General features: G+C 40.4%; 1 protein-coding gene across 4 annotated transcripts in view; it reads left to right on the top strand.

Annotated features, from left to right (window-relative positions):
- The window catches only part of LOC115221352 (V-type proton ATPase catalytic subunit A), a 54,543-nt gene that overhangs the window by 32,761 nt on the left and 2,753 nt on the right, over positions 1 to 19,029 (top strand). For all 4 annotated transcript variants that reach the window (XM_029791529.2, XM_036511004.1, XM_036511005.1 and 1 more), the window contains 10 exons: positions 1,728 to 1,856; positions 2,460 to 2,549; positions 5,886 to 6,007; positions 6,434 to 6,571; positions 7,548 to 7,699; positions 9,599 to 9,761; positions 12,958 to 13,066; positions 16,994 to 17,231; positions 18,364 to 18,571; positions 18,730 to 18,789. In XM_029791529.2, the coding sequence (XP_029647389.1) occupies positions 1,728 to 1,856; positions 2,460 to 2,549; positions 5,886 to 6,007; positions 6,434 to 6,571; positions 7,548 to 7,699; positions 9,599 to 9,761; positions 12,958 to 13,066; positions 16,994 to 17,231; positions 18,364 to 18,571; positions 18,730 to 18,789 (1,409 nt within the window). The remainder of the gene's footprint in view (positions 1 to 1,727; positions 1,857 to 2,459; positions 2,550 to 5,885; positions 6,008 to 6,433; positions 6,572 to 7,547; positions 7,700 to 9,598; positions 9,762 to 12,957; positions 13,067 to 16,993; positions 17,232 to 18,363; positions 18,572 to 18,729; positions 18,790 to 19,029) is intronic.

Raw genomic sequence — 19,029 nt, 5'->3', positions numbered from 1 at the left:
TAGCTTGCTTACCAACCACATGGTCCTGGGTTCAGTCCTATTGCGTGGCACTTTGGGCAAGTGTCTTCTACTATAGCCTCGGGCTGACCAAAGCCTTGTGAGTGGATTTGGTAGATGGAAACTGAAAGAAGCCCATTGTGTATATGTAGATGTGTGTTTGTGTTTGTTGCCCCAACATCGCTTGACAACTGATGCTGGTATGTTTAGGTCCGTGTAACTTAGCGGTTCGGCAAAAGAGACCGATAGAATAAGTACTAGGCTTACAACAAATAAGTCATGGGGTCAATTTGATCGACTAAAGGCGGTGCTCCAGCATGGCCGCAGTCAAATGACTGAAATGAGTAAAAGAGTAAAGAGTATCCAATGGATTTTGCTTGCTTCCTTTTTTTCCATTTAACGCCCATGTCTCAGTAGCTTGCTTCATTTCTTTCCATTTAAAGCCCTTGTCTCACTACTATGCAGCATTGTAGCTCTAACACAAGTGTCATACAATCTGCCTTTCACTCTTAGGGAAAAAGTCTTTGTTGTTAGCAGTGATAGTAGATTCCTGAACTTTCTCCAGCCTGTTTTTACTCTGGCTACTATACTTCAAGAGCAACCACCTCCCTTGCTAATTATACCTCTCAGGTAACAAAAGCTATCAACTACTAGGGAGCCATCTGTGCATTTAAGGGAGTATGTTTCTGGTGTGCGCATTGTATGTACTATCCAGTGCATCTGTTGCAGATGAAACTTATGTTCTCTGAATGTCTCCCTTTGAATCACTACATCTGGTGTGTTCATTGGTCTTGCCTCTGCTGCATTTGATTGACCGAGTACTCGCGTCCTTCTCAACAAAAACATCAACATTAGAACAAGAGTGGCTGTCTACAATGCTGTTTGTGTCTCAGTTGTGCTATATGGCTGCGAGTCTTGGATGCCCTACCAGCATCATATCAAGATGCTTGAACAGTTTCATATTTCTCGCCTTCAACAACTCCTTGGCTTACACTGGTGGAACAGTGTCCCTCAAGCTGAGATACGTGGCTGAACAAACAGCCAGCCATTGGAGGTAACAATTGCTAATTGCCAACTCAGAAGGACAGAGCATGTCATTCGAATGCCTTCAAATTGATTGCCTCACCTTGTTGTATACGGCAAACTTGAAGATAGAAGATGCTCTGTCGGTGGCCAGCACAAGTGCTTTAAAGATCACCTGAAGGCAATGCTGAAAAAGTGTCTTATCCCTCCCGACAGTCTCGAATCAATGGCTGCAGATCACACTAACTGGTGTGAACATGCAAGACTGGCACCACCAAACTCCAAGAAGATCTACTGCAGATTGATGTGGCATACTGTGCCTGGCAGCACATGCAAGAACCCTGGAAGTCAACAGCTGCAAGGCTTTGCATGCTCCACCTGCGGACGTATCTGTCTCTACAGAATCGGACTACATAGTGATCAGAAGTCACATAACCACAAATGATGTTCGGGAAAGTAGTCATTACTTTGCGATCATCATCATGAGTGTTCATAGCGTACATTGGGTGCAGCATATGGAGTTTATCCCGACTCCTTTTCTGCATATTGAACAGGGTCTTTTCTCTGAAGGTACAAGGGTTCCAGAGTCCTGTCTTCATCTTCAGGCAGGAAACTGAGACGCACGCACACGTGCGTGTGTGTATTTGTGTTCTCCCCCATTTATATCAACTGTTCCTATAGCTGTTCTTTTTTTTTATATTTTTCAGTGGTTACAGCCCAGGACATGTCTGGAGCAGCTATGTACGAACTGGTTCGTGTTGGCCATAGCGAACTGGTTGGAGAGATTATTCGACTGGAAGGAGACATGGCTACTATACAAGTCTACGAAGACACTTGTATCCTTTTATGAGTGTTTTTTCTCATGTTTCAATGCATGTGTGTGTGTGTGTGTGTGTATGCATGCATATACACATGCATGCATACATGCACACACATACAATGTATGGATGTATGTATTATATTTATTTATTTAAAAATAATTTGAAAAAATATTTGATACTGACACTACTTCTTTCTTTTCTTTTTAAAGGGCTCATGCACTATTCCTTATGCATGCACTGTGCATTATTCTATGTACTTTGCATTTACTTTTGGCTACATTTCCTGATGAGTTGTAGTGCACCTAACCACTGTATACAATAAGTTCATTATTATTAAAATTTTCTAACAATCAATAAAAAATCTTGTTTCAGGTATGCATATATGTATGTATGTATATAGTGTGCGTGTGTGTGTTTATGTGTGTGTACATGTATATTCTGTATGATAGTGCGTACAAATGTCAATCAGAATGTAGCCAGCATAATCGTGTGCCTTTCTTATCCAGTAAACACAACTGCTTTGGTATGGTTTGCATTTACATTTATATAGTCAGTAGTCCAATGCCTTCCCTGCCATTGTGTGTATATTTAAATGTATATTCCTTAACATTACTAAAGCTGGTGTAACTGTAGGGGATCCTGTTTTGAGAACAGGTAAACCCCTTTCAGTTGAACTGGGACCAGGAATTATGGGCAGCATTTTTGATGGTGAGATATTTATATTCAGATTTTCACAATACACTGTATTATATTTGATTTCAGATTTTAGCACAAGGTCAGCAATTTTGGTGAGGTGGATAAGTTGATTGCATTGGCCCCAATACTCAACTGATATTTATTTTATTGACCCCAAAAGGATGAAAAATAAAGTCGATCCCGGCGGAATTTGAACTCAGGATATGAAGATGACTGAAAAGCCATTAAGCATTCTACCAGCTTTCCACCTTAATACAATGTATTATATTAACATGTCTTTACTTGTGGCTAGTAGTGATGGTGGTGATGGTAGTAGTTGGTTGCTAGTATGGTGAGTGATGTGGGTGGTAATGGGGAAACCCCTGTGTAAGAGATATCCTATGTGACAATAAGGTATTAATCCAGTTTGTAGTGAATGGAGAGCTTTCTGGGGAAGCTACCAGCCTTTCTTGGTAGATGTACTCAATATAGTGTTGAGGTCTATAATGATGCTAGGTGGGTGATCGAATATTATGTAGCATTCCTGGTAATATATTAACTATTATCCAAACGGTTATCATTTATATGATAACCATTCTGGATTTATTGGCTGGATTTAAACTTAGAACTCCAACAAAACTTGTAACTTGAATTATCCAGACCTACACTGTTTTTTAGATGAAGTTGAACCATCCACCACCTTTTTGTAGGTGAGTGGTAGACATGTTGTCTTCACATAGGATACAAGTTGACCTTATCACCCACAGTAATATGTTGGATTATTGTAAAGATTTCATTGGTATCTGATTCAGTTGTTTAACTATGCAAACTGTTTGTAATAGATATTTCCACATTACCAACCTCATTTTTCTTTTCTGTTTTGGCGTGCTCTGCCTGTGTGCATGTGTGCACTTGCTAACACCCCCCCTTACCCTCTGTTTCTTTCTTCGCCTGTCATCTGTCCCAGTCAGGGCTGTCTTAAGGCAAGGGTACACTGGGCAGTTGCCCAGGGGCCTCATGGGTCTAGGGTCCAAATTCTGATCTATGTATTTTGTGGCTTGCTGTCAATAAATAAATAAATACTAAAGGATCCTGTTTGTTGATTTGCCTGGGGACCTATAATGCTGGTTGGGTGGCTTTGGTCCTGACTCTCCAGTGTCACAATGATGTGTCTTTATCCATTATCCTATCTCTGCAGCGAGCTGGCAGAAACGTTAGCACACCGGGCAAAATGCTTAGCGGTATTTCGTCTGTCGCTACGTTCTGAGTTCAAATTCCGCCAAGGTCGACTTTGCCTTTCATCCCTTCGGGGTCGATAAATTAAGTACCAGTTACGCACTGGGGTCGATGTAATCGATTTAATCCATTTGTCTGTCCTTGTTTGTCCCCTCTATGTTTAGCCCCTTGTGGGCAATAAAGAAATATATCCTATCTCTGCCTGTTTGAGGAACCAGCATCACATTGCAGAAACTCCAAGTTAGCAGGCCACTGTTACTAAATAACAGCCTAAATAAACTATATGTGTGTGTATTTGTGTGCATGTGTGTGTATGTGAAATATCTAAGAATTTCATTTCTATCAAAGCCAACTTATATTTTACATTTTGTCACCAATTTTGTCTTATTGTTAAATTTGCCTTGTTTTCATCATTTCACACTCCTCAATTTTGTCCCTACTTCTTACTAAATTTGCCCTCATTCTTCTCAAGTTCACCCAATTCATGAAATAGAAGAGCTAGAACGTTGTGACTTCTTTTCTTTATGCTAATAAAAGCTGTCCTAGAATTCCCTTTATTCTTACTGTGAGTGCAGTTTTAGTAAATAGAATCTGTCATATGACACTTTTTTACTTCACAACTGAACATCTAGAAAATTGTTTATTTAAAAAATTCCTGATTATCTTTCACTTTGTTTTAAGCATTATTTCCATGTTTGCTGCAACACAAAAATAAAAAAAATATTTAAAAAATCATTAAAATATTTATTTTGTTTACTCATAGTTAAACTGTAAAAATTGAATTTAGATAAGATCAAAAAATTCCTTCAGTTGTTAGAGTATGCAGTTGTAATTTTAGAAAGGTCAGTTGGATTATTGCTTCTAGCGCACACCTACTTTGACAAACATTTCTAAAGTATTCTGTCAACAAAACTTACCTTAGATACTGTCATTAGAAAATTGATTATTTTTTCATACATTGTGTACAGAAATCTCAGAGATTTCTTGAAATATATAATTTTAAAAAAATGTTTTTCTTCTGTTTAAACCACTTTTGTGAAATAGCCAATATATTTTGTAAAAAACTGCTGTACACCTGGTTTTTTTTCCTGTTTATTCACTGGCTTAGTTTAAGCTGAGATTAAGTTCTAGAATGTTTAAAACAACTGCTGCATGGAAACATCTGAAGCATTTAAAATTCTCACGAATGGGATATATCTGGGACAATAGGTGTCTGGAGAAATGACAACAAAGATACCTCAACATTTAGTCTTGCTTGTTCATCCACTACCTGCTATGGTACATCTATAGTGTATAAGGTACCATAACTGCTGTGGTACATCTACAGTGGGTGGCATACCATTACTGGTTTGATAATCATAGCAGAGATTTTATTGAAACTGTATATTCTATGTCAGTGCATTACTGCTGTGTGGCATGGGTCATGTGGCACTTTAATTTTACATAGTGCTGTGCACTGTGGAATGTTGCATCATTGATGTATTGCTAAATACATTTAGGTTAATGTCCCAGTGATATCTTTTGTGATTAGTTGGTATAAGATGTAGTGCTTACGTGATGGTACAAGGTGGTGAGCTGGCAGAAACGTTAGCACGCCGAGTGAAATGCTTAGCGGTATTTCATCTGCCATTACGTTCTGAGTTCAAATTCCGCCGAGGTCGACTTTGCCTTTCATCCTTTCGGGGTCAATTAAATAAGTACCAGTTACGCACTGGGGTCGATGTAATCGACTTAATCCGTCTGTCTGTCCTTGTTTGTCCCCTCTGTGTTTAGCCTCTTGTGGGTAGTAAAGAAATAGGTACACATGATGTAATGCTTCTGGGATGATACAGAATCCTATCTCTTGGTTCCTAAATAAGTAAAATGTTCTTTGATGAAATGTTCTGAGAGTGTGCATCAACTTTATTGGGAATATTATCTTTAATTCAATCTCAATAGTGAACCTCCATGCCCTCACTCCACTCTGTATCATGTCCTCCCCCCACTCCATCTTCACCCCTATTCTAGGTAGGGAATTTTCATCCTCATTAAAGTGTTCTCCCTGCTCTCATCTTCATTTATCTGAAATCACAATAGATGTCGAAAATGGATTCCAGTTTCCACTTTTTACTAATTGTTGCTAATCTTTTCTAGGTATTCAACGTCCATTGGAGGACATCTCTGATCTGACCGACAGTATCTACATTCCGAAAGGTGTCAATACTCCTGCATTGGATCGTTCCAAGAAGTGGGAGTTTGAACCTCAAAACGTCAAGGTAGGTCATCTCTGATGATGTGTGGGTGGGGTATGGAAGGGACTGTGGCTGCACGGGGTTGTAGCAATTATGTGTGAGTTATTGGATTTCGGTGTAACTGGATGTGGGTGTGTCACTAGACATGTGTGTGTGACACAGTAATGTTGATGTGTGTGTGTGTGTGTGTCCCTGAATTTGTGTGGTATACTGATGTAGGTGTGTGAGATACAGCTTGTACAATTTGCTGTGTCAATATAGCTGAGATAAGAGACAAGGTTTGCATTCTCTGCTGTAAATAGCTACAAAGAGGAGGCATGTTGTGCAACCTAACCTCAGTGGCACCATCCGTGATAGTATTATACCACTACAACATCTTATAATTTTTTTCTAGATTTAAATAAATCACTTTGTTAATTGATGAATAATGCTACTTTCTTTCTCTTACAGTTTGGAAGTCATGTGACAGGTGGTGACATCTATGGTGTCATATATGAAAATATATTGATCAAACATAAACTCATGTTACCTCCACGTTCAAAAGGCAAGGTGACTTATATTGCTGAGCCTGGTATGTATGACTGCAGTGTAAGTATCGGACTTTATTACTTTATCTTCACAATCTCAATTCATTTAGCTTATTATAAACTGTTTCACTGTAGACAATAACATCTTCAGTACTTCGGTAATCTATATATAAGGCATTTTGCATCACTACTTTCTCATTATTTCTTCTATGTTTCTACATATCAGCTAATATCATGGGCTTATAAATTCTAGTGAGCTAAGATTCTACATCCTTGTTAGAATTACTTCATTTCTCTCTGTAAAGCTCTTGGGAAAGACATCATCATTGCAATCTTCCATTGCTCTCACTCCAGAAATCTGAAGGTTCATGCCTTTGTGAGAATCTCTGTTCCAAAGTATTTGACAGCAAATTCCAGGGAGTTGTATTTGACCCCATAATCTAGGTTCAAGGCCATTTAGGAACCACTTCACTTGTTTCACTGGGATCTTTAAAGAAGGCATGCATATCTCAACTTCATTCTAAAATACCAAATCTCAGTAAGAATTCATTATCATAAAAATTTGTTTATACTTTAGATCAAATGGAAATTGTAGTTGTGATACCTGTGCCGGTGGCATGTAAAATGCACCATCTGAACGTGGCCGATGCCAGCGCCGCCTTGACTGGCTTCCGTACCGGTGGCACGTAAAAAGCACCAACCAATTGTGGCCGTTGCCAGCCTCGCCTGGCACATAAAAAGCACCCACTACACTCACGCAGTGGTTGGCATTAGGAAGGGCATTCAGCTGTAGAAACACTGCCAGATCAGACTGGAGCCTGGTGCAGCCTCCTGGCTTCCCAGACCCCGGTCGAACCATCCAACCCATGCTAGCATGGAAAGCGGACGTTAAACAATGATGATGACGAAGATGATGAAAGGTCTTTGAAATCTGAAGAAAAATATGTAGCAGACATTTGTTTAATTGATATGTTGATTGCTTTTTAATTTAATATTGAAGGGGATGTATGTTGATAGTAGGTTTCATCTCTTTTCAGGATGTTGTATTGGAAACTGAATTTGACGGAGAGAAGACAAAATATACCATGTTACAAGTGTGGCCTGTCAGACAACTTAGACCAACTGCAGATAAACTTGCAGCCAACTATCCACTATTAACCGGACAGCGTGTATTAGATGCTCTGTTCCCGTGAGTCATTCCTATTTCCTTGTATTTGGGGGAACATTGCTTAAAGTGCTGGACTACTGACTGCATAGTCATAAGTTCAGAGTTTACTACTACAGCCATTGTGTTTAGGGTGTTGCTGCCGTGTGAAGTTATGTCAAACAGCTGCTATTGCATGTGAGATGGATTTGACTATCAGCCAAGACCATTGGGATGATTGCCTCCAATTCCCTATCTGATGGCTATAGCAAAAGAAGTTGTGTGGAGAATAAGGTTGAAAGGCCTGGGGACAGACAGTTTCCTCTTCAGTTGAGCCCTCATTGATTCTTGTTTATAAATTTCCCTTGACATGGAAGGTGGAGTGGAGAGGAAGTTACTCTCTTCAAGTGGATTTATTGAAAGGTGGATGAGAGTTGAGAAAATGGCTAATATAGAAAGGTAAATATCTGAATCTTGTATAAATAAGTAATCTTGTGTATTGTCCAAGCCAAACCCAGTTACTGGGTATTTGGACCGGATTCAGTGTTCAAAGATCAGTTTGCATAGCCTATTCAAAGAGTTTTTGCTATCATCTTATCAGATCTTGGATGGCCTGTGGAGGCAATGTCACAGCTCCTTTTCATATGTGTGCATGTGTGTGTTTGTCTTTGCCTCAGCATATCTTTGCATTGACACCTCTTTGGTAGCGTTGCCATTTGTGTCCTGAATAAACAATACTTACCACAACTCAGTGGTTTCAGTGTGCAAAGAACTGGGAACAATGAGGCACACCCCTTTCCCCAGGAGTAAACCATAACGAAATAGTTGGACAATACACATACAGAAGGAAAAATAGTTAAGCACCAACACCATGGATCTTCAATATTTAGAGAAAAAAAAATAAAGACTATTTTCAAAATCTTGAAGATCTATGGTGTTGGTGCTTAATTCCTTTGCTGTTGTGTTTCTCTTTACTCTCTTTTACCTGTTTCAGTCATTTGACTGCGGCCATGCTGGAGCACCGCCTTTAGTCAAGCAAATCGACCCCGGGACTTATTCTTTTGTAAGCCCAGTACTTATTCTATCGGTCTCTTTTGCCAAACCGCTAAGTGACGGGGACGTAAACACACCAGCATCTGTTGTCAAGCAATGCTAGGGGCACAAACACAGACACACAAACATACACACACACATATATATATATATATATATATATATATATAAATATATACGACGGGCTTCTTTCAGTTTCCGTCTACCAAATCCACTCACAAGGCTTTGGTCGGCCCGGGGATATAGTAGAAGACACTTGCCCAAGGTGCCACGCAGTGGGACTGAACCCGGAACCATGTGGTTGGTAAACAAGCTACTTACCACACAGCCACTCCTGCGCCTATTTGTTTATTCTGTTATGGTTTATTCTGGAGTAAGGGTCTGTGCCATGCCCTTCACAAGTCTATTGCAGGTAGCTTTTGCCAATGTTTAACCCTCTCACACCAGGGCCTCTATGCCTAACTTTATTCTCTACCTGGGCTCCTGAACAAAAATAGAAACAGTTGCACATACAGCTCAAGAGTAATGATTGTAGGCAAACTAATGAACAGAATCTACTGCATCTTCTGTTTTCTGCGTATGTTGTTCATTACTGCTTTATTGGGAATCTAGCAGAGATGACATTTAACTTATACCTGTTATAGCAGTAATACGGAATGTCAGGGTTTATGTTAAGCTTATCACTCCCAGTTAACAAAATATTAATTCCTTTTTGATAGTAGAGAACTCTAGTAAATTGGGGTCATGAATAAAATGTAACATCAATGACTGATCCCCAATCAGCTGGTTGTTCGGGACCCCTTATCTGTCTATGGCCGTCTTTCTATATCTTGATATCACTGTATTAAATATGTGTAATGTTTATTTTAAAATCCATGTTCTTTATTGCAGCTGTGTCCAAGGAGGTACGACTGCTATTCCTGGGGCCTTTGGTTGTGGTAAGACTGTCATCTCACAGTCCCTTTCCAAATTCTCAAACAGTGATGTTATCATTTATGTTGGTTGTGGTGAACGTGGTAATGAAATGTCTGAAGTATTGCGAGATTTCCCCAAGGTAACTACTCCAACACATGTCTTTGTTGTTGTTGTTGTTGTTGTTTCACCCTTAATTTATCTCTCATCAAACAGGTCCTGTGCCCAATGGCATTCCTGCTACGACCATTGTGCTTTCATGTCATTATTTTTCCTCTTTGTCTAGGACTGAGTAATCCAATAAGCTTCCTGTCGAGACAAATGTAATTTGTGGGAGCTAGTTTGATATGTCTAGCACAGTGGTTTTCAACCAGGGTTCCTCGGAACCTTAGGGTTCCGCCAGTACAGTCCAGGGGTTCCGCAAGAAGTTACAAAACTGCTAAAATCGGCAGTAATTTTTAATTCTCCTGTGCAGATATGTGTGCATAAGACTATTAAATTATTGCACAGGGGTTCCTCGAGTCAGTGGAATGTTTCCTTGGGGTTCCGCTCCAGCAAAAAGTTTGAAAAGCACTGGTCTAGCATGTCAAGGGGGCTTGGTTTCAGATACCTAGGTTTCACCATTTCCCTTTTGTTACTTGTCTGTAAGGTGTTCATTAAATGGAAGTAGTTGAGAGAGATTACAGAGGATAGGAATCTTTCATTTCATTGTTTCCCTAATTTCATAATTGCAAGAGAAACATTAGTTGACAATGCCCTTACATGAAAGAAGGGTCTTCTTTGATCCTTTTATTTTGATATGACCGATTTATAACTCCTCACTTCTCAATCATTTCTCAAAAACACTACTATTTTTATTACTAAGTGTTGTAGTAGTAGTAGTAGTAGTAGTAGTAGCAGTGATTTTGGCCAGTAATGGTGGGGATAGTTCTGCAAATATTTCAAGGGCCACAATTAATGTCCCTAAATCCAATTGACAGCTGTGGCAATTAGTTAGAATCTTGTCTAATTGTTTCAATCATTACAACATTTCTAAATAGTTACTAATCCTATCATCCCATCTTCAACTCAGGCAAGACATGGAAAGCAGGTTATGTGAAATTATGATGATCTCTACCACAGTTCAAATAACATATATGTATATGCCGGTGGCACGTAAAAAGCACCATCCAAATCTTGGCCGATGACAGTGCCGCCTCGACTGGCTTCCGTGCCGTTGGCAAGTAAAATGCACCAATCCGACCGTGGCCGCTGCCAGCCTCGCCTGGCACGTAAAAAGCACCCACTACACTCACGGAGTGGTTGGCATTAGGAAGGGCATCCAGCTGTAGAAACATTGCCAGATAAGACTGGAGCCTCGTGCAGCCTTCTGGCTTCCCACATCCCCGGTCGAACCATCCAACCCATGCTAGCATGGAAAGTAGACGTTAAACGATGATGATGATGATGATGATGAAGCACTAAGTCCACTCTGCTGAGTAGTTGGTGTTAGGAAGGGCATCCAGCTGCAAAAATCCTGCCGAAACAGTTACAGAAGTCTGGTGCAAGCTTCAGCCTGGCCAGCTCCTGTCAAAGCATCCCATCCATGCCAGCATGGCAGGCAGGCGTTAAATGATGATGATGGCACATAATGCTTAGTGATTAGGGTATTTAACTCGTGATTGTAAGGTTGTAAGTTCGATTCCAGGTGGCATTTTCCTTCAGTCCACTCAGCTGGCAAAAATGAGTTTTACCTGTAATTCGAAAGGGGTCAGACCTGTTACATTCTGTGTCATGCTGAATCTCCCTAAGAACCACGTTAGAGATACATGTGCTTGTGGAGTGGTCAGTCACTTGCACAGTAATTTCATGAGCAGGCTGTTCTGTTGATTAGGTCAGCTAGAACACTTGTCGTCATAATCAACAGAATGCCAGCTAAGTTATATGTGTGTGTGTGTGTATGAATGAATGAAAGCATGGCCTAGTAGTTAGGGTGTTGCTCTTATAGTCATGGGTTCAATTCTTGGACCAGGCAGCCTGTTGTGTCTTTGAGCAAGGCACTTCATTTCTCATTGCTCCTGCCTACGCAGCTCAGAATTTAGTACCAGCTGACTGGTGTGGCAGCCAGCCCTCTCTCCTTCCACTCGTCACATCTGTGATGTTGTGTTGGGTCAAGGGGTAGGAAAGTTGAGAGAGGGCTTATATCTGCTTGTCACTATGAAAGCAATTAGCAAAAGCATGGTTTTTGCCACTGAGTCATTTTCACTTGTAAGTTAGTCATGATTCTGTTTGTGTATGTTACACACACACACACACACACACTACCATCACAGTTGAAGTAAGTGCAGTATTGTGAAACTCTAAGCCCTTGAGTCACTCATAGGTTCATGGCCAATAATAATGATGGTAATAATAATAATAACAACAAAGACAACGGTAATAGCATATATATATATATATATATATATATATATATCACCGTGATCACTGTGATCGACCAGGCTATCAGATGTTGCTACACATCGCTGGTCACAATGCGCTTCGCATTGTTTTAGCCTTCAAATGACGCCACCCAACTGGCTAAGTGAGCAGGCCAACAGAAGAAAGAGTGAGAGAAAGTTGTGGCGAAAGAGTACAGCAGGGACCGCCACCACCCCCTGCCGGAGCCTCATGGAGCTTTAGGTGTTTTCGCTCAATAAACACTCACAATGCCCGGCCTGGGAATCAAAACCGCGATCCTACAACCGCGAGTCTGCTGCCCTAACCACTGGGCCATTGCGCCTCCACACACATATATATATATATAACAATAATGGCCCAGTGGTTAGGGCAATGGACTTGTGGTCATAGGACCGCGGTTTTGATTCCCAGGCCGGGCATTGTGAATGTTTATTGAGCGAAAACACCTAAAGCTCCATGAGGCTCCGGCAGGGGGTGGCGGCGAGCCCTGCTGTACTCTTTCACCACAACTTTCTCTCGCTCTTCCTGTTTGTGCTATACTTGTATTTCAAAGGGCCAGCCTTGTCACACTCTGTGTCACGCTGAATCTCCCCCGAGAACTACGTTAAGGGTACACGTGTCTGTGGAGTGCTCAGCCACTTGCACGTTAATTTCACGAGCAGGCTGTTCCGTTGATCGGATCAACTGGAACCCTCGTCATAACCGACGGAGTGCCAACTATAACAATAATAGCAATATATATAGCATATTCTGTTTCATGTACTGAGTTCTATTTACCCCATTTGCAAAATTATGCACACACCTATATCTACCACAATTGATACATATGATTATATTAGTATCTTTAATGTAGAATCTAATGTAGAAATGTATTAACTAAAGATGACTTTTAATTGTAGTTGACAATGGAAGTTGCTGGAAATCCTGAGAGTATTATGAAGAGAACAGCTTTGGTAGCTAACACCTCCAATATGCCTGTAGCTGCTCGTGAAGCCTCTATCTACACAGGTATGTATGTATTGTGTTTACCTGCTGTTACTATAGCAACTGTTTTGAAGCTCGCAATTCTTATCTGACCACAGAAAAGTAGCCAGGTGTGTTGACTGTATCTGTCGTAAGAAATATCTGGCCTAGCCCTGTGTGTTGAGTGGATCTTATCAAATGGAACAGTTAGTGCTGATGTGATTATTACACGGATATACTGTACTGCAGAATATATTGAAAGAATATATCGTTAACGGGGACCAAACCCGGATTTAAAACACTGGATGATGATGATGATGATATCTACCTACCTACCTGTCTGTCTGTCTGTCTGTCTGTCTCTCTCTCTCTCTCTCTCTCTCTCTCTCTCTATATATATATATATATATATATATATATATATATATATATATCATTTGATGTTCCTAGACTAGACTGGCTTCCGTGCCGGTGGCACGTAAAAAGCACCATCCGAACGTGGCTGATGCCAGTGCCACCTTGACTGGCTTCCGTGCCGGTGGCACGTAAAAAGCATCAATCCGATCGTGGCCGTTGCCAGCCTCACCTGGCACGTAAAAAGCACCCACTACACTCACGGAGTGGTTGGCGTTAGGAAGGACATCCAGCTGTAGAAACACTGCCAGATCAGACTGGAGCCTGGTGCAGCCTTCTGGCTTCCTAGATCCCCGGTCGAACTGTCCAACCCATGCTAGCATGGAAAACGGACGTTAAACGAGGATGATGATGATGTTCCCTTTTCCATACTGACGTGGGTTGGACAGTTTGACAAGAATAGACGAGCCAGAGAGCTGTGCCCAGTTCTATACCAGCTTTGACATTTATTCAGCTGGGTGTCTTTGCTAATACCAACCATCCAGGCATGGCTGTGTGGTAAGAAGTTTGCTTCTCAACCATGTGGTTCCAGTTTCAGTCCCACTGCATGGCACCTCGGGCAAGTATCTTCTACTATAGCCCCAGGGTCAACCAAAACTCTGTGAGTGGATTTAGTCGATGGAAACTGAAAGAAGCTAGTCATATATGTATATATCTATGTGTGTGTCTTTGTGGTTGTCCCATACCACTGCTTGACATCTTCTGTTGGTTTGTTTGTATTGTCATAACTTAGCTATTCAGTAAAAGAGACTGATAGAATAAGTAGTACCAGGCTTTTAAAAAAAAAAAGTGCTGGGGTCGATTTGTTCAACTAAAATTCTTAGCACCATTTGAGTGTGGCCATTGCCAGTACCGCCAGACTGATCCTCGTGCTGGTGGAACATAAAAGCACTCACTACACTCTTTGAGTGGTTGGGTTTAGGAAGGGCATCCAGTTGTAGAAACTCTGCCAGATCAGATTGGAGTGTGGTGCAGCCATCTGGTTCGCCAGACCTCAGTCAAATCGTCCAACCCATGCCAGTATGGAAAGCAGACGTTAAACAATGATGATGATGATGATGATGGAAATTCTTCATAGTGGTGCCCCAGCATGGCTGCAGTTCAGTGACTGAAACAAGTAAAAGATAAAAGATTATATAGTTAGTCAACAAAATTTTATTAAAATTCCGCCTTTAACAAGGAAAAACGATCGTTAGTTTAATGATTAACTCTGCTCAAGAAAGGTAGAAGAGACAACCTTGGAATTTAAAACTATAAATTATGTATGGCTTTATAGGGAAGTATTTTAATTAAAAGTCTTCATCCCACACCTTTATGTTAGCCAGCTCTTAAGTGGTTATTTTCTCTCATACAGAAGACCTACATGGGTAACTTCCCCGTCACCCGTGTATCTTATATCCTGATTGCATTTTATGTATTCTCACTGATAGGTGTGTTTGTGTCATGTGTGTATAATTTAGTTAGTACATACATGAGATAGATATAATACCTAACACATCTTTGTTCTGTCACTGTTCTGTCACACACACACACACACACCATGGCTGTGTGCTTAAGCATTTCACTTCCTGGACCATGTGGTTTTGGGTTCAATCTCACTGCATGGCACCTTGGGCAAGTGTTTTCTACTATCAGGTTGACAGTAACTGAAAGAAGCCTGTCATATATCTGTGTGTGAGCTGGCAGAATCGTTAGCACACCAGGCGAAATGCATAGCCGTATTTCGTCTGCCGTTACGTTCTGAGTTCAAATTCCGCCGAGGTCGACTTTGCCTTTCATCCTTTCGGGGTCGATAAATTAAGTACCAGTTACGCACTGCGGTCGATGTAATCGACTTAATACCTATGTCTGTCCTTGTTTGTCCCCTCTGTGTTTAGCCCCTTCTGGGTAGTAAAGAAATACATATATGTGTGTGTGTATGTGTGTGTAAATATTTATGTATATATGTGTTCACGTGTTTGTGCCTCGTTGTCTTGACATTGTGTGAGAGTTGTAAACCAATGTCACAGTCATAGAAGAGGTATCCTTTATTTCCAGTCTTCTGTGAAAACATGTCCACTCCTGGAGAGATATCACCTTTTATCAACCCTGGAGGATGAAAGCCTAAGATCACTGGTGAATTTGAACTCAGAATGTAGACCGCTGGAACAAATACTGCAAAGCATTTACTCCAACATGCTAATACTTCTGCCAGCTTGTCGCCATACGATAGATCAGTGCTTTTCAAACTTTTTGCTGGAGCGGAACCCCAAGGAAACATTCCACTGGCTCGAGGAACCCCTGTGCAATAATCTAATAAGTCTTATGCACAGGAGAATTAAAAATTACTGCCGATTTTAGCAGTTTTGTAACTTCTTGCGGAACCCCTGGACTGTACTGGCGGAACCCTGGTTGAAAACCACTGCAATAGATAGATAATTATTATAATACTAATAATAATCAAAGGACCAAAAGCCCTTCCCAAGCCATAGGGTCATATGGCCAGTTTTCTGGATTCTGTGATGTATATATTTCCCTTTTGGACAGGGTGTCAGTCCATCGCAGGATTACTCTCTTTTGTCAGCTGAGTGGACTGGAGTAGTGAGAAATGAAGTGTTTTGGTCAAGAACACAACACATCACTCTGTCCCAGAATTGAAACTATGATCTTATGATACTGAGTGTAACACCTTAACCACTAAGCCATGCATCTCAACAACAATAATAATGATTTCAAATTTTGGCACAAGGTCAGCGATTTTGGGGGAAGGGGTACTTATTTTATCGACCCCGAAGTGATGAAGGGCAAAAAGTCAGTCTTGCAGAATGTGAACTCTGAGCATAAAGATGGATGGAATACTGCTAAGCATTTTGTCTCGTGTGCTAACGATTCTGCCAGATCATGGTGACAATTATAAATAGATAAATAAATAAATGTGGCAACTTTATAATATCTGTCTGTCTGTCTTTGTATCATCATCATCATCATCATTGTTTAACGTCCTTTTTCCATGATGGCATGGGTTGGACGGTTTGACTGAGGTCTAGAAAACCAGTGGCTGCACCAGGCTCTAATCTGATCTGGCAATGTTTCTACAGCTGGATGCCCTTCCTAACACCAACCCCTCTGAGAGTGTAGTGGGTGCTTTGTATGTGCCACCAGCACATTCGGTTAGTGCTTTTTACGTGTCATTGGCACAGGAGCCAGTCAGGCGACCCTGGCATTGATTGTGTTCGGACGGTGCTTTTTATGTGCCACTGGCACGGGTACCAGTCAGGGAGCACTGGCATCAGCCACATTTGGATGGTGCTTATATATATATATATATATATATATATATATATATGAGTGTGTATATGTGTGTGTGTATAAAGTCGTGATCTGTTATGTCACATCTAACATTACACTGTAATATGTTTTTAGTGTATACACTCTTACTGAGAGTACTTTTGTTGATTTTGTCTTATTTGTTTCCACTGTGGTTGGTAGGAGTTCTTAATGTTCTGTATTTCACTATAAATCAAATACTTGTTATTGCCATTTCTCTAATAAACCTACTTTACATTCCATCATTTTCAGGCATCACCCTGTCTGAATATTTCCGTGACATGGGTTATAACGTATCTATGATGGCTGATTCCACATCTCGATGGGCTGAAGCTCTGAGAGAAATTTCTGGACGTTTGGCTGAGATGCCTGCAGATTCCGGTTATCCTGCCTATCTTGGCGCTCGACTGGCTTCCTTCTACGAACGTGCTGGTCGGGTGAAATGTCTCGGTAATCCAGCTCGTGAGGGCAGTGTCAGTATTGTTGGGGCGTGAGTATCACTGTTTACTATCTTTGTTTTATGATACCTTAGTTGAAAAAAAGAGTATACTAAACCGCACAGTGGGCCGCACTAAACACCTTGACTGCATACAACACACCCTAGCAGATCAGAGTATCCTGCACATACTAACAGAGTATTTTATACACTATAGCTAGGTACTGTACATGCTCTTTTGGTGTTACTCTAAACACTATATTAGGAGTATTCAACACACACTATTCGGATACTCTACACTATTGGGGTACCCTACACACCCTATTAAGGTACTCCGCATGCTTCAGTAGACATCTAGAAGTAATGTTTACCTCTACACCTTTGGTCACAATAATTGCATCAATTTGAAATGTCACTTTATGGTACAGATGACATTTACTTCATTGTTTATTACGTCTCTGAGAGATACCATGGCACAGTCAATTACTACCTACCTATCTATAGGCTTGAAACACAAAACAGTGATAGGGTTGTCCTATCTTCACAATTTCAGACTGAATAGAGTTAACCACAACAGTTGTTATATCTGTCCTTACAAGAAGTCACACAACCACAACAGTTGTTATGCATGTCCTTCCTGGAGGTCATACTACCAGAATGAGTTGTCATTATAATTTAATCAAAAAATATTTGTGAAGTAACACAAATTGTGTTTATCTGTTTTGGTACTGATCTATCAGAAACCTTGTCTAGCTCTAAGATACAAAGCGTTCTCTTTTTATAATGTTTGTATTTAAATTTAAAACCTTTTTCGTAAAAAAACATTTGTTATTTTCCAAGCCTTGATTAATGAAGTTAGTTAATTTACCAATCCCCTCCAAATTCTTAATTATTTTCAACATTGACGGCGGTGCCCTAGCATGGCCACAGCTTTCAAGCCGAAACATTTTTAAGGATTTAAGGACTGACACAGACAGACTTTTGCACTAGAAATGTGACCAGAAAAGATTGAGATAATCCAGTATCTTTTCCTGTGAATGACAAACATTTTCAACAATATTGCCTAAATTGATATCAAAGAAGAGATGTCTTCCCAGTTCCAACTGTGAAATATGGAACTGGCCAGTTGACATCTACAATACTGTTTTACATGATAAATCTTTAACTCCTTGTATTTCTATTGCAGTGTGTCCCCTCCTGGTGGAGACTTCTCTGATCCCGTCACATCAGCCACTCTTGGTATTGTACAAGTCTTCTGGGGTTTAGATAAGAAACTGGCCCAGCGTAAACATTTCCCTTCTATCAACTGGCTCATCAGTTACAGCAAATACATGCGTGCCCTTGATGAATATTATGACAAATCTTTCACAGAATTTGTGCCCTTAAGAACAAAGGTAATCTGTCTGTCTGTCTGTTGCTTGTTTGTTTGTGTCATGATGTGAATGGTTTATGAAGCTGCTTAATAAATGTGGAATGTGTGGTTATAGTGTCAATGTTGTGTGTTATAGAAAGGTAACCACTAACTTGAATTTTTATTTTTCTATTTTACTAGTGCAAAGAAATCCTACAAGAAGAAGAAGATTTATCAGAGATTGTCCAATTGGTCGGCAAGGTAGGTAAACCAGTGGTGATGGTCATATATTACAAATTCATGTCTCTGTTTCTCTCTCTTTAAGGTTAGGGTCTCTCTAAGGTTTAGGGCTTTTCTCTTTAGTATCCAAGAAAACAACATCTTGAAATATGGCTATGATGAATTAGAAACATGGCTATGATGAAGTGGGGAAACTAAAACATTAATATTGTTTACAATTTTTGACACAAAACCAACAATTTCAGGCAAGGAATAGATCAA

The sequence above is a fragment of the Octopus sinensis genome, linkage group LG18, assembly GCF_006345805.1.
Source record: "Octopus sinensis linkage group LG18, ASM634580v1, whole genome shotgun sequence".
Lineage (NCBI taxonomy): Eukaryota > Metazoa > Mollusca > Cephalopoda > Octopoda > Octopodidae > Octopus > Octopus sinensis.
The sequence above is the reverse complement of the archived record's forward strand: the minus strand, read 5'-3'. Positions and strand labels throughout refer to the sequence as shown.